Source organism: Lynx rufus, unplaced genomic scaffold (assembly GCF_022079265.1).
Source record: "Lynx rufus isolate CCGP_SWC_20201006 ecotype Redwood Valley unplaced genomic scaffold, mLynRuf1.p SCAF_4, whole genome shotgun sequence".
Lineage (NCBI taxonomy): Eukaryota > Metazoa > Chordata > Mammalia > Carnivora > Felidae > Lynx > Lynx rufus.
Genome location: NW_025814856.1, coordinates 70,364,005 through 70,389,846, shown reverse-complemented (window position 1 = coordinate 70,389,846; position 25,842 = coordinate 70,364,005). Strand labels below are relative to the sequence as shown.

The 25,842-nt window shown below is 42.5% G+C and overlaps 1 protein-coding gene across 1 annotated transcript in view; it reads left to right on the top strand.

Annotated features, from left to right (window-relative positions):
- VOPP1 (VOPP1 WW domain binding protein) overlaps positions 1 to 25,842 on the top strand; it is a 111,280-nt gene that overhangs the window by 33,366 nt on the left and 52,072 nt on the right. The window contains exon 2 of the mRNA XM_047095892.1: positions 18,137 to 18,195. Within this exon, the coding sequence (XP_046951848.1) occupies positions 18,137 to 18,195 (59 nt within the window). The remainder of the gene's footprint in view (positions 1 to 18,136; positions 18,196 to 25,842) is intronic.

Genomic DNA, 25,842 nt, shown 5'->3' with positions numbered 1-25,842 from the left:
TCAGCATAATACCTTCCAGTTCCATCCAAGTTGCTACAAAAGGTCGTATTCCATTCTTTCTCATTGCCACGTAGCATTCCATTGTATATATAAACCACATTTTCTTTATCCATTCGCCAGTTGATGGACATTTGGGCTCTTTCCATAATTTGACTATTGTTGAGATTGCTGCTATAAACATGGGGGTACAAGTGCCCCTATGCATCAGCATTCCTGTATCCCTTGGGTAAATTCCTAGCAGTGCTATTGCTGGGTCATAGGGTAGTTCTATTTTTAATTTTTTGAGGAACCCCCACACTGTTTTCCAGAGTGGATGCACCAGTTTGCATTCCCACCAATAGTGCAAGAGGGTTCCCGTTTCTCCACATCCTCGCCAGCATCTGTAGTCTCCTGATTTGTTCATTTTAGCCACTCTGACTGGCCTGAGGTGGTAGCTCAGTCATCATCAGGGAAAGAAAATTAAGTCAGCTTTTAATTTTGGAATAGTTTTGGATTCACAGAAAACTTGGAAAGCTAATACAGAGTTCCGGTGTGTTCTCTTACCCAGTTTCCACTAATTTAACGTCTTAGTTAAATTAACATCTTACACTGCCGTGCTACATTTGCTAAAATAAGACACGTACATATATTACTATTAATTGATCTTCAGGCTTTATTTGAATTTCACCATTTTCCCTACTAATTTCCTTTTTTTTTTTTTTTTTTTCTACTCCAGGATCTAATCCGGGACGCCATACTGAATTTAGGCATAATTCAGTTTTGCCAAAACTTCCTGCTTCCTGTCATCACCTTTCCCTTTTCATTAGGTGTTTGCTTTGTACAAACCATTCTCAGCTTGGGGAACACTCTGGGGACAATCACATATTCATTTGCATGGGTTAATGATTAAACCCAAGAGCCTCAACCCCCCTGCCAAATGATAGCTCGATTGGCTTGGAAGGCATTGCTCCCAAAACACTTGTGACTGGTGGCTTCTCAAGAGCCTTGTGGATCAGAATAGGAGCAGGTGGTGCCCAAGCAGCGTTTATCCATCCCTGAGCTTTGTGGGACGTGTAACCAGTGTGTGTCACAAGCTGGGCCTCCAGCTGCAGTCGCGTCTGTTTTATTTTTTCAGTCACACCAGAGTGTAATCATACCTGTGTTTATCTCTGGGTCAATCCAATTATGCTCGCTGGCCAGAAGGGGTTGGGGGTGGGGCAGGAAAGAGTACAGGTCTCCTGCCCCAGCTGGTGCACCTTTGCGCCCACGTGGGACCTGTGTTGGTTGTGTGCTGCTTTGTGTTGGGGGCGGTGGGACACCAGGAGAGCATCCAGGGACAGGTGCTGGCCGGGAACCACGAGTTCTTCCACATCGCAGCAGCAGGGGCTACAATGGTCCAGAAGGATGCTCTTCCTGATGAGACTATTTCTCTCCTAACCTGGTCTTGCCTCAGACCTTCTTCTTCAATAGAAGTGGTGATCATTGGTAATATTGACTCTAAGTGGCTTTTGCTGTTGAATTAACAAGTTGATTCTACTTTTCTAAATTATTTTTTTTAAAGTAATAATATAAATTGGAAAGGTTAATAGAGCCAGAGTTTAAAACTAACAACTCCCTCATACTTCTGCTGTTGTGGTCTGCTTCTCAGAGGCATCTATTTTCAACCTTTTTAGCTGATTCTTTTAATATTTGCCTTCAAAGTTTAAAACATACACATAGACTTCTAGCTCTTGATTCAGTGGTGTCAGACATCTTTTTCATCTCTCTTCCTCTCTCCTGTGAGTATGTTTGGTTATATCAACATACATATACTACTGTATTATATGTGTGTGTACACACACACACACACACACACATACATACCTACACATATATATAGTATTTGGTTAAATCCATACACAATATCCTCATTTTTATGACTTTAAATTTTGCTGACTGGTGCCAGGTAGGATACTAATATTTCACTTGTTTTATTGCACAACCTTTTTGTTTTTCCTTGAGTTCAAACTGGCCTCTTGTTTTCATTAGCTTAGTTTATTTCACATGTTTGGCTGAGCTCCCAAGGGGTCCACCAGCTCTACAGAACTCCTCAACAAAAATTTGCAGAGTTAAATATCAGATTGTATCTGTCAGTCCCACTTGCCCTCTGGGGAGATTCTCCTGGAAGTCTCCACTCCTCTATGCCAATCACTACTGTTCTCCTTGGGAAGACCCAACGGAAAATTTTTATCACATTCCAATATCAGAAAGACTGTCTCTTCTCTGAAAATTTTTTTTCCATCCGGTGGATCCTGCAGTGTTGTAGCTGATCATGTTTCTGTCTGTGTAGACGGCGGCCGTCTCCTCTCCCCACGCTGACCTGAACTGACAACACCATGCCACTTTGTGTACTTATCTTATTCTAGTTTCATATTTTCCTCTCCTGCTTTCCCTTTCACTCAGCTGTTACGTTTTTTTAAATGTATTTTAGAACTCAACACAAATTCATACATGCAAGTTTTTCTTATAATTTTTAAAATTTAGAATATTGTTCATGTCCTAACAGAAACCCCATACCCATTAGCAGTCACTCCCCATTCTGCCCTTCCCCTCACCCAGCCCTGAGCAACACTAATCTGCTTTCTGCTTCCTAAATTTACTCATTCTGCACATGTTATATAAATTGAATCAAAAACGTGTGGTCATCTTTGATTGGCTTCTTCCCTGTTACAGCACGTATCAGTAGGTTGTTCCTGTACATTTGAGTTGATTCCACTTTGGGCTGTTATGAGCAATGCTTCTACAAATATTTGTGTACACGTTTTTATGTGGACATATAATTTCTCTTGAGTGTATACCTAGGAACGAAATTGCTGAGTCTTATGGTAATTCTGTTTAGCCTTCTCAGGAACATTCCAACATTTTTTTTTTTTTTTTGTAAATAGCTGTACTATTTTATATTCTCACCAGCAGTGTATGAGGGTTCTCATTTCTCACATCCTTGCCAACCCTTCTTATTATCTGTCTTCTTTATCATAGCCATCCCAGTGAGGATGGGGTATCTCACTATGGTTTTCACTTACTTTTCCCTGATGACTCATGATGTTGAGTATCTTTTCATGTGCTTCTTGGCCATTTGTACATCTTCTTTGGAGAAATGTCTATTCAAATCCTTTCCCTACTTAAAAAATAATATCTTTATTGACATATAATTCACCTACATATCATTCACCTATTTAAAGTATACAATTTAGTGGTTTTTGATATTCACAGAGTTGTGCAAGTATCACTACAATCAGTTTAAGAACATTTTCATCACCCCCCCCAAAAAAAAATCCTGTAGTCATTAGGAGTCTTTCCTTTGTGTGTTTTTAAAAAAAAATTTATTAAAATGTTTTTAATGTTTATTTATTTTTCAGAGATAGAGCATGAGTGGGGGATGGGCAGAGAGAGGGAGACACAGAATCTGAAGCAGGCTCCAGGCTCTGAGCTGTCGGCACAGAGCCAGATGCAGGGCTGGAAGTCAGAAACTGCAAGATCATGACCTGAGCTGAAATTGGACCCTTAACCCACTGAGCCACCCAGGCACCCCTCTTTTTTTTTTTTTAACCTCCGCTTCAGATAGGCAGCAGGTAGAACACAGAATAAAGGTAATCCTTGAGGCTGACAGAAGGAAAGTGATGCTGATGGTTGCTCCTGAACAGTCCAGTGGTCTAGCCAGTCATCACCTGGGACACGTGGTCATTCCCCTCCTGCTCTGGGTGGGCTGAGGCAGCGTGAAGACGCAGAATGTCATTGGCAAACAATTCTGGGCCAAACACAAGGACAGAATGAAGGTTCATTTACTTTATGAGCTTCATAGAAATTTATTGGGTAGCCCGGGAATGTAGCCAACTCTTATACCATTACTGCTGTATGAAAATGGATCCTAAATTTTAAATCACCTATTTGGAAATAGACTTTTGAAATATGATCTGTTTCTAAATTAGGATGTACCTGTGTTAATTCATTAGTGTTCTTTTCAGTAGCTTTCCCATCACATGGGGGACTGTGTGTGTGCAGTTATGTGTGATATATGTATATGTATGTGTGTGATAACGTGTATGTGGGTGTATAATCATGCTTATCCATTTATCCTAGCTATTGTCCATTTAGTTGGCTCTGCAACCATTTATTGAACCTGCCAATGGCTATTGTTGTCCCCAGATCATGGCAGGAAGGCAGAATACCTTGGGACCTCTGTCCTTCAAAACTTCACAGTCTGTTGGGGGAGGGCATGAACTCCATACAGGCAGGGTCTGCTGTAAGCACTGGTTCTCAGCCAAGAGGAAGGGGCTGATTATTCAGATGTGAATTACTCAGAGCCTCTGTTTCTCTTCCTTTTGGCCTCACACTTGGCCATTTCACAGCTCATTAGTTTTTTTTTTTTTTTAATTTTTTTTCAACGTTTATTTATTTTTGGGACAGAGAGAGACAGAGCATGAACGGGGGAGGGGCAGAGAGAGAGGGAGACACAGAATCGGAAACAGGTTCCAGGCTCTGAGCCCTCAGCCCAGAGCCCGACGCGGGGCTCGAACTCACGGACCGCGAGATCGTGACCTGGCTGAAGTCGGACGCTTAACCGACTGTGCCACCCAGGCGCCCCTCATTAGTTTTGTTTTAAGGACAAGTAGAGAGAGAGGAATAGGGAGAAACTGAATTCACTTTGTTTGAAGCGTTGTGGTAAAGGAGTAAATACCAATTGAACTGTCATTCTTAAATTACCCGGGGATTTCATCTATGTTGATCTTGATTTCTATTTTATTTTATTTTATTTTTAAAGTTTATGTATTAGAGAGCATGCAAGCTGGGGAGGGGCAGAAAGAGGGAGAGGGAGAGAATCCCAAGCAGGCTCCACACTGCCAGTGCGGAGCCCGATGTGGGGCTTAAACTCACAAACTGTGAGATCATGTCCTGAGCTGAAATCTAGAGTTGGATGCTGAACGGATGGAGCCACCCAGGAACTCCTCTTACTTTCTATTTTTATAGATAGTTGATTTTAATGGTTTCAATTTTTTGAGCAAAATTAATGCATGTATGTGGTTAAAAAAGGTATGAAGCAGAATGTGAGGCCTTCTCTTCACCCTATTACCTCCCAACCCTAGACCTTCTCTGCAGAGGGAGTTATCTTTAGTTTCTCTTGTAGCCCTATGAATTTTTATTTTCTAATTTGTATACTCAGATACTTTGTTAAAAGTACACGGATCATATTATACATGCTGTTCTGCAATTTGTTTCTTCTTTTTTTCTTAAGAGATATTTCTTAGAGATATTTCTTTTTTTTTTTTAATTTTTTTTTCAACGTTTATTTATTTTTGGGACAGAGAGACAGAGCATGAACGGGGGAGGGGCAGAGAGAGAGGGAGACACAGAATCAGAAACAGGCTCCAGGCTCTGAGCCATCAGCCCAGAGCCTGGCACGGGGCTCGAACTCACGGACCGCGAGATCGTGACCTGGCTGAAGTCGGACGCTTAACTGACTGCGCCACCCAGGCGCCCCTTCTTAGAGATATTTCTATATCAACGTGTATAAACCCACTGCATTTCCCTTAAAATTAAAGAGTGCTCCTTAATGATCGTGACTTGTTTAATCAGCTCCTTTTGAAGGACATTTAGGTACTTTCTAGCTTTTTGCTGTTACACACAGTGCCCCGTGAAGCTCTTGGACGAGTGTCTGTCTCATGCTCTTTTGCAGGCTTGCATTGACAGGTTATTACATTTGTCATTAAACCATGCAAGGTCATAGTTTACAGTGATTCTTAGCTGGGCTGTGGAATTGGATTTGGATTGTAGTGTGAGTGATCGTATGTGGTTTGGGTGCAGCCTTGTAGGAAAAGCTTACACTCAAATTTTGAGAAAATACTTGAGGATTAAGTTAGAGAAGGACTGAAATATATTGTCCATTTCAGAGTGTTGAACTTACTCTTTGCATCTTTACATTACTTTGGAGGCTGGATGGATGGAGACTAAATTTTTCTTGGGCTTGGAGGTGGATGGGAGGACCAGGGTAGCGGGGTTTAAGAAGATACTTCCAAGTGGGAGACAGGTCGCTATGCAAAGTGCAGACTGCACAAGAGATAGCGTTTGTGAATAGCACCTACCCATTCTGGTTTGTAGAAATAGACTTTTCCATGGTTCACGTTCTAGAAGCACTCGTACAGTAAGAGAATCCTGGGAGACACAATCCCTAGGTTAGCAGTGAAAGTTCTTCACCGCATCAGCTGGAGAAGAGAGGTGTCTCAAAGTCCAGGAGGTCTGAGGGCAGCTGACGGGGAAGGGGATGTGACAGAGTTAGGCTGGAGCTGGAGGTCCCGCTGTATGTTCTGCCAGGCTCACTGTGAGCTGCAGTTTCCCAGGTGGGGCCCTCTTGGCCTCCTCACTGGCTTGTGGAGAGGAGCTAAGGAGAGCAGTGAAGGGTGTGGGCAGATTACTCCCCTGATGGATCCAAGCCTCCACCCAGCACTTGGCATAGCTTTTCGCCCATTGTTGGTGAGTGGATTTTGGGAGAGTGAATTTCTGTGGGGGGTTTGAGGATTGGATTTTCATTTAAGCACCCTGTACATGCCACATAATGTACATGTGGTAGCATTAGGGAAGCAAGCCTGAGTTACACTGATAGGTGCCTGCCTTTGTGTTTAGGAGAATAAGAGACACTGAGCCCCAGGTAACACTGAACTACTGAACTCACTGTAATTACAAAGGAGAAGCCCAGGACGTGTAAATGGTAGGGTCAGACTGTTTTGGGGGTGGCCTGCAGAGTCCCTTCTGCAGAAAGCCTGCAGACTGCCCTTCTGCATTCAGACTTAGGAAGAAATTCATCTTTTTTTCTTAATTTTTTTTTTTTTGAGAGAGAGAGAGAGACAGAGTGCAAGTGGGGGAGGGGCAGAGAGAGGGAGACAGAATCCAAAGCAGGCTCCAGGCTCCGAGCCGCCAGCACAGAGCCCGACATGGGGCTTGAACCCACGAACTGAGAGATCGTGACCTGAGCCGAAGTTGGACGCTCAACCGACTGAGCCACCCAGGCGCCCAGGAAGAAATTCATCTTTAAGTGGAGACCTGATGGAGAGTGGCAGTTAGCTGATGTTGGGGTGGGTGCTAGGGAGTCGTTGTGGGCCTGCACTGGTCAGTTGTGAAGACCCAGGGAACTGTTAACAGTATGCACCTTTCTGGGGACAAAGGTGCTTGGCATGAGAGGAGGCATATGTCGTACCACCTTCTGAATGTGGATGATCCCAACATTGTTCAGCCTCTCGTTGTGTTTAGCCAAATCTCAGCTCTTTTTAAGAGCTTCTTCCTTACAGTCCAAATCCAGACTTAGAGCAATCTATATGTCAGCAGACAATCCAACGCACTTTCCCTCTAAAATATAAGCCAAATAGGGAGGCTAGTACACAGCCCAACTTAGGAAGTCCTTATTTACTTTTTGGCATTTTGCTCTTGAAGTGCTGTGCTTATGAATCTTTGCAGGCATTTCTGTCGACAACAGAGAAGAAGTTGGTATTTTCTCACCAGTCTGGTGGTTAGCTTTTGGATCTGTTGGCAAACAAAGATTTAGTTCCGACGTAATGTAACAGTAAATGTCTGTTATCCATTTGGGCGGCGCTGTGGGATGTAGTCACTTCCTGTGATATGTATCATACAAGCAGGGTGCACCAGTGATAGATCAGGTGGTTGCTGAGCTGATCTGCTGACATTTTCATAAGGTCGTTCTTGTACTCTGCAGGCACATTGTTGAAGGGGGTGACTTCCCTGGATTAGGCCCTTGGGGCCCTTGGGGAGAGTATCTAAAGGCTTCATGTCTATTCAGTGCTTCCTTTTTTAGCCTTTGGCCCATAACAAAGGTTGATTATTAATTTGTTGCCGGCAAGTAACAGTAGCTCTACTATTTCCACCTGTTATCACTGCTTTCAGATCATTCTAATGAAATCTCCCAGTCATCAGTTTTTGAATGAATGATGTTTGGTGGCATTTGCAAAATTTGTCACATAAACTTTTTTGGCTGGCACCTGTGAATTCACTCTGTGCTATAAAGTTGCAGCTCTGAGTGTTTTTAGCAGCTAAGAACACTTTCTGAGTGGAAAAGAGATTAGTTTGCCTGCAGGTAGGCTTTGGGCTCCTTTGGTTTGGGATTGTCTGAGGCAGGTTGGCCAAGTCTTGGCAAAGCTGCTAAGCACCCTTGTCTTTTTTGCTCTTGGAGATGCAGTAAATGATAGTGCTGAGAGACGAGGGGTGCTCCAAGGTATGATTTCTAGTAAGGTTTATTTTGGGAGGATGGAATGAGGTCTTTCATGAGGTTTCAGGCATCATTTTCGTTTCTCCTAGGCAATGAGACGATGCCTAAAATAAATCTCATTCTGGCTCCCTGTGGGAGACGCGACAGACAGAGCAAAGAATGGGATTATGAATTATCGTGACACAGGAAAGTGCGACATCTGTCCACTGTCAGAGAAAACACACAGATTTTAGAAACCCACCGGCTTTATTCAGACCGCAACTCTCCGCTTGTTTCCTGTGTTGCCTTGGCCAAGTTAATTCACCTCTCAGAGACCTTCATTTACTTGCTTCTAAGTACCTCTACTGCCTAACTCTCAGGGTTGTTATGCTGTTAAGTGAGGTTTTACCTGCAGAGTACCTGGAGGATAAGAGGCATTGCATCAATGGCAGCTACTAATTTCACCTTAGAATTGAGCTAGCGTGAAGAGATGCTCTGCCTCATTAGTTGCTAGGGAAATTCCAGTTAAAACCACAGCGGGATACCAGTACAGTGTCAGAGGGCTGAGATCAGAAATAGTAGTCACGTTGGTGAGGATGTGGAGAAACTGGAGCCCTCACACTGCATGCAGGAATGTAAGATAGTGCAGCTGCTTTGGAAGACAGTGTGGAGATTCTTTAAGAAATTAAACATTGAGTCACCATATAGCCCAGCAATTCCCCTCCTAAGTATCTACCCAGGAAATGAAGACATATGTCCGCACGAAGATCTTCATGCGAACGTTCATAGCAAGCTTGTTCATAATAGCCCGAACAAGGAAACAACACAGATAAATAGATAAACAAAGTGTGGTGTGTCCATTCAGTGGAATAGTACTCAGCACTAAACATGAGTGATCTGCTGACAGCAACAAACACAGATGGACAGAATCCAGACATAAAAGACTGTAAGTTTTATCGTTTCATGTAACTAACTGAACCTTGTAGAAAAGGCAAGAGAAAACTAGAAGGCTGATCAGCATTGCCCAGGGCTGGGGCAGGAGCTAGAACTGACTGCAAAAGGACAAGAGAGAACATTCTGGGGTGATGGAAAGGTTCTAAAACTGGATTGTGCTATTGAATGCACAAAGTATAAAAATTTCTAAAATCTCACCAAACTGTGCATTGAAAATGGGTGACTTTTATGTTTGCAGTACTGTGATTTATATTAAGAAATACATACTTGGTTTTCATCCCAGTAAAGGTGTCTGTTGTTATATTAATACTTGACGTTTGGGAGGCACCTAAGCATGGGGGTCTTGTTGCCCACAGAACCAACCATGTGGTTAAAGGGTTGGAACTTTCAGTCCCTCCTCTGATCCTCAGCGAGGGGAGAGAGGTTGGAGGCTAAATGATTTGCTAATGGCCAATGATTTAATCAATAATGCATATGTGATGAAGACTCCATAAAACCCCGAAAGGACTGGGTTCAGAGAACTTGAGGTGGGTGGACACATAGAGATTTGAGGGAGAGCGATGCATTTAGAGAGGGCGTAGAAGCTTCATACCCCGTCCTTTTATCCTGCCCTATGCATCTTGTCCATCTGGCTGTTCCTGAGTTCTATCTTTTTATACTAACAGTGATCTAGTGAGTCAGGTGTTTCTCTGACTTCTATGGGCCATCATAGCAGATTAATGGAACCTCAGCAGGAGGTCGTGGGAACCTCTGATCCAGAGCCGGTAGATCAGAAGCCTAAGTGACAACTGGTGCTTGAAGGGGGTCAGCGCACTCTTGCAGGACTGAGCCCTTAACCTGTGGGATCTAATGCTATTTCCTGGTACATAGGGTCAGAGCTGAGTTACTATTGTAGGATACCCAGGTAGTGTCACCAAATTACCGGGTGGTGTGGGGAAAACCCCCACACATCTGGTATCAGAAGTGGCGTGAGTATGGTAGTCGTGTGAGAGTAATGGAGAAACACAAGAGGGTAGGTTTTCCAAATGGCATATGAATTAAACCTCATATTGAGCTAGAACCTGGATCACATGACTGTCTCATAAATTATACTTTATGTTGATAATTGTTTTAAAAAATAGCATGGTCGTGCAGCCTGGATGGTTCAGTCAGTTAAGCATCCTACTCTTGGTTTCAGCTCAGGTTATGATCTCACGGTTCATGAGTTTGAGCCCTGCGTCAGGCTCTGTGCTGACAGTGTGGAGCCTGCTTAGGATTCTCTCTTTCTCTTCCCTGCTCTCACTCTCTCTCTCTCTCTCTCAAAATAAATACATAAACTTAAAAAAAAAGCGTGTTTCTCAGAACTCTCATGTTCAAATGGCACGAGTAGGAATGCCTGTGTACCCAAGTGTTGTGAGTCTTTCAGTGGATCCCACCTTTGACGCTAATTTAGGACTCATGTGCCACCTGCATCTTGCTACAACAGCTTCTGATAATATTGTTACGAGAATTTCAGGCTCAGTTAGAGGGAGATTTGCAAAGCACCCCAAAGGAAATCGCACTTCCCAAAATACACTATAGAGTTAGGCTTATATTGTCCCATTTTTCCTATAAACACAGATTTGTTTTTACATTGTTAAAATTATGTAATGTATTTTAAAATGACTGCATAAAATGAGAATTTTTTTCATGATGTTAAACTTCTTAGAAATACAGTTTTTTTTTTTAATTTTTTTTTTCAACGTTTATTTATTTTTGGGACAGAGAGAGACAGAGCATGAACGGGGGAGGGGCAGAGAGAGAGGGAGACACAGAATCGGAAACAGGCTCCAGGCTCTGAGCCGTCAGCACAGAGCCCGACGCGGGGCTCGAACTCACGGACCGCGAGATCGTGACCTGGCTGAAGTCGGACGCTTAACCGACTGTGCCACCCAGGCGCCCCAGAAATACAGTTTTAATTGCTGTTTCAGTACACTCTTTCTAGCCTTGTATATTATTTTTCACAAACTTTGTTCATCTCTTACATCTTATTTAATTTATGGTAGGATGATGTTCACTTTTGTTAGCCAATAATGTTTCCTCATTTTAAATATCTCTTTATGTCTACTCTGCACTTCTTTATTGGACAGTAAGTGATCTGCTTTTTCAAGTACAATTTAACAAATTTAAAAACAGAATGTTCCATACGGAAAGCTTAGAAACTTGATTACCAAGATGAACAATGGAAAAAAAAATCATCTCTAATGCCACCAGAAAGGTAATTTATTGTCATTATTTTGGCATATATCTTTACATATTGTTTTCTCTGTCCTATGATGTGCAGCAAGTATATGCTGTCCTAGATATGCTCTTTATTGGCTTTATTTTTCTTAGCAAAATTCTCCCATACAATTATATATTTTTCTGGTATCTGATAGTACATGCCTACTAATATATCTTTTAGATGTATTATAATTTTGTTAACCAAACGTACATTTCAAAGGGTTTTTGGATATATATTGAAAATTGTCGTGTGAGACATTATATTCCCAACACTATTATGTGATATGTCTTTACCCTCTCGTCCTCATCAGTAGTTGATACTGTTTTTTTTTTTTTTTATTAAACAATTTGGTAGCTAAAACCACATCATTATAATTTATACTTATTTGATTACTAATGAATTTTGTCTCAGAAAATAGCTTTATTGACCGTTTTTGTCTCTTCTTTGAAGAATTTCCATGTCTATTACTTTTATTTATTTTTCCTATTGGAATTTTTATCTTTTATTATGTAAGCTTTTTATTTAAAGATACTAAGTTTATTATATTTTCATACCTTATTGTTTGCCTTTTAATTTTGGTTATTGATTAATTTTCATTTCCTGGACATGAGGATTTTTGCCTACTTGAATTAAGGACCTTGACTGAGTTCCCCTACCATTCCTTCATGAAAAACTAAGGCAGATAAAGCTAACAAGGAAGCCTTCTTCAGAATAAGTTATGAGAGTCCACAGAATTTTCCAAGGGATATGTAGCTGGGCCTAATTTGTGTCTTATAGTCTACATGTCCCCAGAATCTTCAAGATAGTAATAGACAGTGTTATATATCTAATAGTTATTTGCTGGCTGATTGGTTTCTTCTGTAAGACATCACACGATCTTTTATTTCTGTTATTTAAAGAGTTTCTCTGCTTTCTTTCCTTTAATAAATGTTGCTTGTGAGAAGCCTCATACTTTTATTTAAAAAAAAAAAAATCAAGGTTCCTTGGAGGCAAGATGTTCCTGAAAAAGAGAATATCCATAAGCCCAAGGATTAAGTAATTAGCACTTAGGAAGTTGATTAAAATTCCAGTACAAGAATTTGAGGCATGCTGACTCCTATTTATTGTTTGAAATTCAGAGACCTTGATATAATTAGCTGTTACTCCCTCCATAAATTCTTGCTCTGACTTCCACAAGGCCTCCTGCTGCCCTCTCTCTCTGTCCCTGGTCCTGAGCATCAGCCCTGCCAGCATCCAAGAGGCTCTCTTTGTTCAGAGTCTGTGCTGAGTGTAAATGCCCACTCTAATTGGGCTGGAACAGAATGCAGCCTACATCCGGTGGTGTGTGTTTCAAGTTCAGCTTTTGACGAATGTGAAAGGAGCACCGAGGTGCAGCCGGGCATCTTTCCCCTTTGACAGAGAGTCCTCAAACTGATTTTCCTAGGGCCTTCCCACCATGTTGAAGAAAGTTGAGGACTTACTGGTCCAGGACAGACTGGTGAAATAAGTTTAAAAAAAAAAAAATCCTTGCTTTCCAGGTGTCAGTGGGATCAGTTCTGTTAGTGAAGCACTACTTTTCCAGTTGGCTATTCATTTAAAGATCCAACTCCATCCACCTTTGAGCAAAAGGAGAAAGGGTGGGATTTAGATAAAATCCAGTGTTCTGAATCCTTTAGGCACTCGAGTCCTCACTCCTGTGTGTCCCAAAGTCACAGGCAGCTTCATTCTGTCAGAGTCGACTGTGTGCTGTTGTGGTGCAACACTTCTGTTAAGTTGGAGTAGGAGAAGGTTGTACCATTTTATTAAACGGTGGCATCTGGGACCCCCTATTTTCAGCACAGATAGATTCAGAATAATTTATGTCAGTGTGAGGATTGCTGTTGGGGATTAGCAAAGGATATGTTCTTTGGGCTTATTTAGATCCTGGCTAAATATGGATGACTATATTTAGGAGGGCTCAACTACATTTATAGACATCCTAGTCCTTGAATAATAGAGCACTGGGGTTCTTCCCTGACTGCAGATGTCTTACAAACCTTTCCAGTTTAAACCTTAGATTACCCTTCACTTGCTCCTTATGGTAGATGTTTTCTCACAATCCTGCATATTCTGCTTTGTGAATGTTGCTATTATTTATGATATCTTTGAAAAAGAGATGGCTATGCTTATTACTTTCATTATACACATGGGAGGAGTATTATATTATGAGTGCATTGAGGGCCTACCGTTTGCCCAGAACCTGGTAGAGAACCCTGGCTGTTGAAGATGCCCAGATGGTAGCAGAGAGGAGCTGACAAGACCTCTCCTAACAAATATAGTTTCTGTTTCAGTAGATGGTCAATCCCTAAGAAGCCATGATAGTACCTTTGTAGAATGAGTAGGCCTACATTTTGGGTGGACAGTGGTTTTTTTCCCCTAGTTGATATAGTTAAAACTTGTTTTAGGGCGGGGTTTGTTTCCTTTAGAGAGATTTTGGAAAACTAAATACTGTGCAAATGTCAGATATTACATACTTAGAATCTTTGTTCTCAGAAGGTTTGAAAGCATTGCTTCTACTTGGATGATCATAGTAAAGTGAGTCATGTGTTGCAGAGAAGTAGGAAAGCTTGTTTCAGGGCACACATTTAGAGATGGATTTCCTGGCTGGGTGTGAGATTCAGTGGACTATACGCTGATCTGGTCAGGCATTTTGATGCATTCAATCTCAATGACTTCATAAAGCCATCTTATAAATTCAGCAGGGAAGACAGACGATCCTGTTTTAGAAATAAGACAGCTGAGGTGCAGACTGACTGGCACCATGGCTGATAAGTGGCAGTCAGCTTGAGAACCCAGCTATGTTCTGATTCATCTTTCTTCGGTGGGATGAATCCACCCTTACCCCTTGATGCGGGTGTGTTTTCCTAGTGGACCCTAACACAAATGCCTTCCTTCTGCCTCTCCCCATACCACCCATCCATTTGCTCACGAAGTCACTTCTGAGAGCCTTTGTTGGTCGACTTTCACTTGGCGGAACCGGCTCTCAATCCTGGGTGGTTTCTAGCAGGGATCTTCCTTTCCACCTCTGGCCCTATGGTACCTGATCTTCAGTCCTACCATGAAGCTCTTGGATTGGTGTGCAAGCTGACTTTGACACCTGGGATTCAGTTAACAAGCACTTAGTGAAGGAAAGACTCGATGACGAAAATTCCCAGAACTTCTTAGTCCTCATTCAGTGTTTTCAGCTGACTCATGAAATATGTCATTCTGTGTTCTTCCAATCATCCAGCTGTAAAAAGGAATAATACCCCATTCTAACTTTAAGGAAGTATTATCTGTGTGTATTATTATATAGCATTTCTTATACAAGAGAGCTGTTGTAAAAGTCCAGCTACCAAAAATAATGAAGAAGTTACCTGGATATTTGCAAATGTCAAAAGCTTAAACAAGCTTCAAGTAGCGGTAAATGAAACTATGTTTTAATGGTAAATAGCTCAGCTTCAAAAGTGTTTATCTCTTCTGCTTCAGGAAATGTGGCCACAAAATGTTCTGTTTGGTAAAGATTATTTTTATTTATTTTGAGAGAGAGAGAGAGGGAGAGAGAGAGAGAGAGAGAGAGAATGAATGTGCACAAGCAAGGGAGGGCAGAAAGAGAGAGAGAGAGAATCCCAAGCAGGCCCCACACTGTCAGCACGGAGCTCAACACGGGACTCAATTTCGGGAACTGTGAGATGATGATGTGTGCTGAAATCAAGAGTCGGTTGCTTAACCGACTGAGCCACCCAGGTGCCCCCACAATAACATTTTCTGAAGAGAATGTTTTCTAAAGGAACAAATGGAGGTTGATACTTTTCAAACTAGGTTTTATTTGACTAGCTTAATGAAAAATGGTAAAAAGGTGATTAGCAAATAACTGTGAACAAAAGTAATGACCAAGGAGGCCCCAGTGAGGTTACTGAAGATCTCAGCAAAAACACCAGAAATAACATTTTGAGATCAGAGGGAGAATGGGATGGAAATAGTGTCCTAACATCTGAGGGCATTGGGAGGGTGTGAAGAGGAGTGTGTTCTCCTCACAAGTTTCTTGTGAAGCTCTTCTAACTTCCCAGCTGTTTGCTGTGTCTGCTTCCTTCCTGCAAAAAGTGATGTGTGCGTGCAGTGGCATGATAGTCCTTAGTCGAATTTTGTGGTCTGAGAAGAGTAGATTCTTTACAAATTCCTTTTAACTTAACTTTATTTTTCTCAACATGAAAGAATTTTACGTGATTCCAAAGTCAAACTGTGAATAAAAAAGTATACACAGAGAAATGTGCCATCACTCTCTCTCCCATCTCCTAACGCAGCCCCCATGGGGTAAGCGTTCTCATTAGTTTTTACTATACCTTTCCTGTAATTCGTTTAGTAAGAAATTAACCAAATGTAGAATTTTCCTTTTCCGTAACAAGGAGCATAGTGGATGCGCACTTTTGCCCATTGTCTTTTGAGTAACACTGCATCTTAGAAACCATTTCATACTGTTTCCGAGAGACCTCAGAACAAGAGACGTCTTGTTGGCCACATTGTGTACATTCCTCGTTGTGTATTTTACCAGCCTGCTGTGAGTATCTGTGTCATTGCCGAGATTTTGCTATTAGAAATAATGCCATGATCAATAAACCATTGCATATTATGTTTCATATTTGTGGAGAGATAGTCAGTGGTTAAAGAGAAATATATTCGTTTCCCAGACACTGCTAGATTTCCTTCCCAATCGTCATGTCTGATAGTGCCTGGGAGCTGTTCTGTACGTAACAGTTTGGTGCTTTTCGATACCCTGTCGTAGTTCTGAAGTTTCACACGTACCGCCATAGGTCCCATACACACATCTGTGCATGTCACATGCCCCACCACACGGGCAGCTGAGTGTCGAGGGCAGAGAGAGCCTCCTTTCACAGAGTCTGTCAGGCTTAGAGACAGAGCTGGGAGCAGGATCCTGATGTCTTGGTCTGGATCTCTGTCTGCCACCCTGTAGTCATGGGGCGGTATGGGGAGAGCTGAGTGTCAAGTTCTAAGAAAGTGTGCCTGTCTCCAATAGTGATGGAGAATAAAGAAGGAACATTTAACATGCCACCTGGAAGAACGACCTGGTTGCTCAGCTTATAATAGAGGACTCTAGTGAAATAAATTGTAGTTTAGGGCAGACACTTGAAATTTCTCTTTCTTGACAAAATAAATTAATTTCTTTAGCTGTCTGAATTTCCTTTCCTGAACTGGACAGGAACTAACAGAGTCTAAATTAAACTCATTTTCCATTCATACAGCTGGGTCACTTTGGGCTGCCCGAGTGTGCTTCTGGGTGTCCTAAAGCACATTTAAACCACCCCCCCCACCCCCAGTGTTTCACGCTATTTTCATAACCCATCTGATTTAGCCAGTGTAACACATAATATTTGCTTTCGCCTCTCCACTCTAGAGTCAGGGTCTATTTCCGAAACGTCTTGAGAGCTATTCGGGAAGACTGTTGCGGGAAGGCATCGCCATACACCTGCTAGCACTGGGCAAGGCAGAGGGCAGATGGCGGGGGGTCAGGCTGGGGAGTTGGGTGAGACAGACCCTGCCTTGCCCAAAGAAAGCTTTGTTTTCGTGACGCCTTTCCCTGTGTTCCCACGGGTAGCTTTACACTACTATTTGGGAGGTATTGTTTATACATAGGGTCCAATGAACTGGATCATGAATGTAGGGAGTTGTGAATTAAAAAAAAAATGGTAGAACAAGCCGAAGAATTTTAGAAATATCTTGTTTAGGTCCAGGACAGTGTTTCTGCTTGGAGCTCTCACTGAGCACTTGGTGCCGTCGGCTTGCTCTCACTTGTTGGAGGTGTGTGAGGCAGTCTGTCCACCAGGGCAGCATTTGCACCTGCTGTGCCCCCCATAACGTCAAGTGTGACACTTCCTTGGAAAGCACTCGGGAAGCTCTTAGTGTCTTTCCTCATCACCCTCCCTGTTTCTCATCCCTGGGAATGAGGGCAGGGGGCAGTACTGACACTGGCAAGTGAATCCTGCTTTACACAGTCTGCCAGATGTGGATCCCCATGGGAGGAGCCATGATTTGAATATGCCTTTTGGAATATTCTGAAATAGAAAGATCTGGGAAGGTCAAAACTGTGGGAAATACCTTTCAAACACGAAAGTTGGGGAGAAATTGAAATAATTATAATATTTTAGTTCTAGGATATTTTAGATTTTGGAGTATCGTAATATGTGAATTTTAAATTTTGTTAACTTTATTTATTTATTTTGAGAGAGACAGACAGTGAAGGGGGGGGGCAGAGAGAGAGAGGGAGAGAGAGACTCTCAAGCAGGCTCTGTGCTGATGTGGGGCTTGAAACCACAAAACCGTGAGATCATGACCTGAGCCAAAACCAGGAGTTGGGCACTTAACCAACTGAGCCACCCAGGTGCCCCCGTACTGTGTGAATTTTTAAAAACAGATTGTCTTTAGTTTACTTTTTAATGAATTGGTCATGCCCATGTATGTAGGGAAATAGAAAGCTAGAAAAATTACAGGCAAAGAGATGTTTTCCTATGTTTTCTTCTTCCCTTTTAAGAAATATAAAGAAATAAAAAGTCATTGTGGAGGGTGGATCTCCCTCTGATGCAGGGTCTCCCCCAACCCTCTGCTTTTTACACTTCAAGATGTATCAACTTACCTTTCCTTGTGTCTTTTTGTCTGGTCGTCTTAACAATATGCAGATGACTTTCCACTGACAAAGGTTTTCTTCCTTCTATTTTCAGTGTACAGAGGCCAAAAAACATTGCTGGTATTTTGAAGGACTCTATCCAACATATTATATGTAAGTATTTGCATTTTTCTGTTGGTTTGATCTTGTGGTCACATCTTTCTCTGGGAATTATTTCTTTAATAGGTAATAGGACAGCTTATAGGATGGGGAACAGTCAGTTGGGGAGGTCTTCACCCTTGGTTTCACATGCCTCTGCTCATGATTGTGCAGGTGACTTCCCTAAGGACATTCGGCCTGCTCCAACCACTTACTTTGAAGACAGCGTGAAATACCATGTGCTTTGGTCTGTGATGCATGTGGGCTCATACACGATTGGACAAGAGGGGCAAGGTGTCTGAGCAGGGCCAGAGTCATGTTGGTTTAGACAAATTTTCCGAGGTAAAGGGAGCAGTGGGAGTAGAATTTTGAACTTGAGCTGGATAGGGAAAAAGTCCTTAGCTCAGCTGCTGGACTATGTGTGCATGTACGTGTGTGTGTGTGTGTGTGTGTGTGTGTGTGTGTTGACAATGAATACAAAGATCACCTGGCCTGTCTCCCCCCAGACAGGTACAGTCAGCCTTTCATGGCTCTTGGCTTCAAGCAGGATATGTTTCTTCCTATGCCCTGGGTGCCTGCTGGTGTTATTCTAATTAAAGCATTGTTGTCTTTTACCCTGTTGTTTTTAAGGGTTTTTTTAAATGTCTGCTGAGTTAGCCACGTACTATGCTGAGCTACCTGCCTACATGGTCAGACTAACTCTCAAGGTTATCAGTTATTATTTTTATTGTATTTTGAAGTTCCATAGGTTTTGAGAGGAATGCCCCAAACCATTTTTTCCCCAAACTCCGTTATTTTTGGTATTGAATTTTATAAAACATGATAATTTTCAGTAACATATGTAATCATAGCAGAAACACTATATATTTTAGTGTATAGGGAGATTGGACAGGAAATAATAATAGTAGCAAAGAGTGTTATTTGTTAATTGGCCAATAGGTACCTTTTTATTACCTGCCATTTTGGGGTGAGTTTCTGATCTTGAAGAGACAAATATAGGAGGAGGAAGGTTGCCCACCTGTGAATGGGGACATGTTGACAAGCAGGAGTCCTCAATGCCCAGGGCTTCTGTCAGAAAGCCTCTGCAGCTGCAAAAAGACAAAGCCCACTTGGAAAAATCAAGCAGCAGCCTAAGGACTTTAATTACAGAGTTGTCAGCTTGAATAAAAATGGTTATGGGATGGCACGGAGGTAAAATATTTAGATTCTTAGAACAGTGGATATTCCTTGGGAAGCCCAGTTCCTTGATTCTGTTCCGTATGCAAGATGTGGGACGTCTTCCTATGTGTTCTTCCTTGAAAATGAATCTTTCTCAAAGTGTTCTGTAGATCAGCTGAGGAGTCATTTCTTGTTTTTTTACAGGTTGGGAGTTGGAGGTCATTGCTGTTCTTGTATTTACTTGTTTGTTTGTTTGTTTGTTCCTTTATTCATTTCCTTATTCACTCCATATTTGGAAGGTGTTTTGTATTGACAGAGAATACAGAGACAAGCCTTGTTCTTGTCTTTAGTGTGGTGGGTCTGCTGGTTTGGATCCTCTCATGTGTGGGGGCTCTAAACATTGGAAAGTAAAGTCACTCAATTATTAGAACACTGAGGCTCAATATAAAACATAGTAATAGTAACACTGAGAATTTACTATAGCCTAGACATTGTCCTCTGCCCTTTCCATAAATTAATGTCACTTAATCCCACAGCCACTTGAAAACTCCAGCCATACCCACTAGTCTTGCCTGTGATCTCTGTTCCCACTGCCTTCATGTGAATCCATACCTGCGTTAATGCTCTTCTGAACCATTGCATATACTTTCTTTTTTAGCCAGCTTTAGTGAGATGTAATTGACATATAACATGGTATAAACGTAAGGTGTACAATGTGATTTGATATACTTACATATTGCAAAATGATTACCACCATAGCTTTCATGAACACCTCTGTTATGTCCCATAATCGCTATTTCTTTTTTGTGGTGAGAACACTTAAATTGACTCTCTTAGCAACTTTCAAGCATATAATGTAGTATTGTTAACTATAATCACTGTGCTGTTCATGACATCCCCAGAACTTATTCATATGATGACTGGAAATTTTTACTCTTTGACTCATACCTCATTTCCCCCACCCACAGACTCTGGCAGCCACCATTCTACTCTCTTGTGATGAATTTGGCTTTCTGGATTCCACAAATAAGAGATCATATGCTATTTGTCTTTCTCTGACTTATTTCACTTACCATAATGCCCTCAAGGTACATCCATGTTGTTGAAAATGGCAGAACTTCCCTCTTTCTTTGGGGTGAGCTATATTTCACTATGTATACACTGCATCTTCTTTATGTATTAATCTGTTGATGGTCATTTAGATTGCTTCTAGATCTTAGCTATTGTGAATAATGCTGCAGTGAACATGGGAGGGCAGATGCCTCTTCGAGATCATGTTTCATTTCCTTTGCATACTTAACCACAAGTAGGATTCCTGGATCATGTGTTGTAATTTTATTTTTAATTTTCTGAGGATTCTTCATACTGTTTTCCATAATGGCTGGACCGATGTCTAATCCCAGCAATGCACAGGGTTCTGTGTCCTCACTGACACTAGTTGTCTCTTATCTTTTTGCTGGTAGCCATTTTAACAGGTGTGAGGTGATACCTGTGTATGGTTTTGATTTGCATTTCCTTGATGATGAGTAACATTGAGCACCTTTTCATGTACTTGTTGGCCATTTGTTTATCTTCTTTGGGAAACTGTTCATTTCTGCCCATTTTTATTTTATTTTATTTTATTTTATTTTATTTTATTTTATTTTATTTTATTTTATTTTAATTTTATTTTATTTAGTTAATGTTTGTTTATTTTTGAGAGTGAGAGAGACAGAGCGTGAACAGGGGAGGGGCAGAGACAGAGAGAGAGGGAGACACAGAATCCGAAGCAGGCTCCAGGCTCTAAGCTGTCAGCACAGAGCACGACGCGGGGCTCAAACCCATGAATCATGAGGTCATGACCTGAGCCGAAGTTAGACTCTTAACCAACTGAACCACTCAGACGCCCCTGCCCGTTTTTAATTGGATTATTATTATTGTTATTTTCCCCCATTGAGTTGTACAAGTTCCTTGTATATTTTGGACATTCACCCCTCATCTGAGAAGTGGTTTACACATATTTTCTCCCATTCCATACATTGCCTTTCATTTTGTTGATTGTTTCTTTTACTGTGTGTAGCTTTTTAGTTTGATGCAGTATAGAGCCCTTTTACTGATGTTTGCTTTTGTTGTTTGTGCTTTTGGTGTCATATCCAAAAAAATCTTTGTCAAGACCAGTGTCGAGGTGCTTCTTCCCTATATTTTCTTCTAGGATTTTTGGCATATCAGGTGTTATAAGTGTTTGATCCATTCCAAGTTAATTTTTGTGAGTGGTGTGAGACAGGTCTGGTTTTATTGTCTTGTATGCATTTTTCCAGTTTTCCCCGCACCATTTGTTGAAGAGACTGTTCTTTCCCCATTGACTGTTGGCCTCCTTGTCGAATGTTCACTGATGATGTATGGAAGGGTTTACATCTGGACTCTCTATTCTGTTCTGTTGGTCAATGTATGTATTTTTATGCTCATACCATTTTAGGATTTGTTTTTTCTATTTCTGGGGAAAATGCCCTTGGAATTTTGATAGGGATTGCATTGAATATGTAGATAGATTTCTATCTTTTTTCAGTCTCTTCTCTCATCAAGGTCTCACGTCTTTCTAAATTACTGAGATTTTCTTTCACTTCCCTGCCTAAAAGTCCTTTGTTCATCAGGAACAAAGCCCAAATTCTTAGCCACCTTTAAACCATAGCTTTCTAAGATATTGCCTGGTTTTATCTCCTTTATTAAGAGTCCTGGGGCACCTGGGTGGCTCAGTCAGTTAAGCGTCCCACTTCGGCTCAGGTCATGATCTCACGGTCCGTGAGTTCGAGCCCCGCGTCGGGCTCTGTGCTGACAGCTCAGAGCCTGGAGCCTGTTTCAGATTCTGTGTCTCCCTCTCTCTCTGACCCTCCCCCGTTCATGCTCTGTCTCTCTCTGTCTCAAAAATAAAATAAACACTAAAAAAAAAATAAAAAAAAAAGAGTCCCATGAGGGCAAGGACCAGGAGTTTTGAATATTTGAACAACCAGTGCCTAAGATAGTGCCTGGCACACAGCAGACACCCCCAAATGTTGAGTGGGTGCATTTCCTTCCAGTCCCCACCATCAGGCCAGCACTGACTTCTGCAAGCCAGTTCTCTGGCTGGCAGGCTCTTCGCTGGCTGGAAAGCCTTCCTTCAGAATTCCTTCCTTCTTCCTCATTTTGGCTCTGATATAAAATCTTTGAGAGTCTTCACACAGTCTTGTGTGCCCTGTGAGTGCTCCCAGGATGGGCCACAACCTGTACATTTATTTAACCCCACTGGTTGCCACAGTGCATGATACTGGCTGTTTACTTTCATCTTGGCACAGTTTATTTCCTGCCTGTTGATTCTCCCGTTTTTATTTCCCATGTTGTGGCACCTTTTCCTTAATCATAGACTTTAAGTTCTCCAGGGTCCAGAAGATCAGGGTGCAAATATTTGTTCTATAACTTTCTTTTAAATTGAGGTGAAGTTCACGTAGCAAAATGAACCATTGAAGTGAACAATTCAGCAGGATGTAGTATATTCACAACATTGTGAAGTCACTGCCTTTCTCCAGATCCACACATTACAGTCACTCCACTATTATATAGTGGCCCTTTGACCTTCTCAGTTAGCTTCTTCTTGAAATGCGGACATGAGTGTTGACCTGGCTGTATAGCATGGGCCTGTGTATGGTCAGCACTGAAATCATACACAAATATATACACACCCAAGGCCAGCTTGCATCTCCTCTGTGTGTGTATACAAGGTTGTTTCTTCTACCAACTGAGCTTGCCACTTCATTGCACCAGCAAGGTATTTGACACAGGTAAGATTTCTTCCCTACTTTCCATCAAGTTGGGGTAATGGTGCATTTTTATCCAAGAGGAGTGAGGAGAAGTGGCTTGGATAAATTCTACTCCATCCACGTTTATGCTGCTTAAGGATAGATTTGCTACAGGCCAGATGCTAGGCACAGAAAGAGCACAACCCCAATTAGAAGCACTTGGGCCTATGGAAGACATGGGGAGCACGGTGTTCCCCAGAGCCAACTGGATCCATCATGGTTTCCATGGTGTTGGCACAGATGGTGGTGCAGGTTAAGGTGGCTTATGGCCAGCTTGAGCTCGCCTTCACAGGGAGCCTGAATGTCAAGAGCCAACATCCAGGCTGTGCCGTGCGGTCTCTCCACTGGATAACCAGACCTGCCTCTCGTTTAGTGTGCAAGGTACGGCTTGAGGGGCTGAGATGGCTGCACTCTGTTCATTCCATCCACAGACATGTGTGGAGCGTCTGCCAGCGTGTCTGTTGCTGGGATACAGCAGTGTAGGGCCGGGATGGTGCCTGTGCCCCAGGGAGCCGCAGTGTAATCATGTGTGGCTGAGCAGTTCTTTTTGAAGCACCTTTAATATTCAATCTAAAACCCATGAATTGTAACAGATCTCACTTAAAAAATACATTCCTGGTATCTTCTACCTTTCATTTCTTCTGGGTATAGTGCTTTGTATGAAATTCTTCAAAGTACGTAATTCCTTGACGATATGTAGACTCAAGATGGCGTCCTCTTATTCTGTGACAGGATTTTTTCCCCCTGCAGAAAATATATTCCAAACAACACCTCTGTTTGTGCTTACAATTTATCATGGACTGCATTAGGGAGAGGACATTTAGTTTGCGAACTTGTTTTAGAGATTTTACTTTTGCATTTGAAATCTGATTTTGTTTATCTCACCAGAAATCCTATATGGCATCCCTACTTTCCCTGCCTCTCTGTGTGCTTCTGAATTTTATTCCAGCACTACAGTTACCAAGCTAATAGAGGCTATTTTTTTAAGTTAGTTAGGTTTCCACTGTAGCTACCTAGACATACATCTGTCTCTCTCTGCCTCTCCCTTCAGTCAGTTTTTTAATTTCTTGCACTTGTGTTTTTCTTAGTGCCTGTTGAGCTAGAAGTCTGCATACATAAACATAAAAATAAAACATTACCCTTGTTTTTGAAGAACAAGTCCCTTGGAAATCCGAACAGAGAAGCCACGCATTTCAGACTTCCTATTTTTTTTTCTTTCCCCCTGCCCTTCACTCTACTACCTTTCTTTCTTGTCTACAGGCTGCCCTTCCAAAAGCCTTTAATTAAAATGTGCCTCTTTTCCTACTTTGGTTCAGGGCTTCCTTGTCTGTCCTCCTGGCAACAGGAGCTATTTTGAGCCACTCAAAATAGCTGGGTGGTCATGTGGACTCACCGAATCCAGTTCCTTTGCTTTCAGTCTCCACTTGAATTGTTCTTCTGTCAGGGGCTTGCTCACACAACCCTCCCCCCACCCCCACCCTCCCGCTTTGTCTACACAGCATAAAACACCATGAGAGCTGCAGGAGGCACGAGGTGAGAAGATAAGGGAAGGTCCTTGCCAAGAAGCCTGTCCCGGGGTAGAGACAGGCACAGGGCCACACACATCCAAAGGAGCACTCTTGTCCTCCCTATTTGTTTAGAGTCCAGAAAGTATGCAGTCAGAGGTGGCATTTGTCAACGAAGAGTCTAAATGCAGTGTCACATTCTGGAGCTTGCTTTGATGCCCAGGTAGCGGTAGGAGGCACTGAATTCCTTGTCGGGTGCCTGGGAGCTGGTGTCCTGTCTCAGGTAGTGTACCTCTGCTCCTGAGGGTGCGGAAGGACAGTCAAGACGCACAGGAGAGCTAGTTCTGGGCCCTCCTGCTCTCACCAGCTGAGCAACCTGGCCGATCACTTGGCTTTAGGCCTTCTTTCTCCTGTTAGAAAGTAGCTGTGGTAATGGTAGCTACCACATTCAGTTGCAGTGAGGGTTGACACTGCTGTGCATGTTCATAATGTGTGTATCATCACTGATATGGCTTGGGGAGGGTCGGGGGTCTGTGTCCATAGATGACATCATGGGATCCCTGACTTCATATACAAGGACTGCTGCCCCAGAGGGACAGGAAGACTGGATGAGCTTGTCTCACTGTGAGACATGCTCTTGATGACTCTCAGAAGGGCCCTTCCCAGCCTGGGTCCCATATCCAGAGGTTGGCACAGGGTGCCCTTGGTGCTGGATTGAATAGCATCATGGCCATAACCAGCCCCTTCCTGGGCAGTTGCGGGGGAGGACCTCGCAGATCAGGAGCAGTGTCTCTCCTCTGTTCAAGCTCTTTCTGCTGAGATTTGCAGTCTGAGGCTTGTCCCGGAGACTCTCTTGTCCTCAGTCGCCATCCATGGACGGACATGTATCTTCAAAACCAGAGGTGGGAGACAGCTTGCAAAGCAGAAGTAAGTGCAACATGTTCCATGGGCATGTAGATGGGTAGGTTTCCTAGGGTGGGGCCAGGGACCTCAGGGCCTCCTCCAAAGTGGACAGTGGTGTACGAGCCTCGCATGGAAGGCTGGCAGTGCCTTACAGCCCCAGCTCACTGTATAATGGTCACCAGGATCCACCCATATTTCCATGTCTTCTTCAGACCAAGACAGAGTAGAGCGTGTCCCCGTGTTTTCCCACACTGTAGCTGACACAGTGTCCTCTACAATGTCAGGGG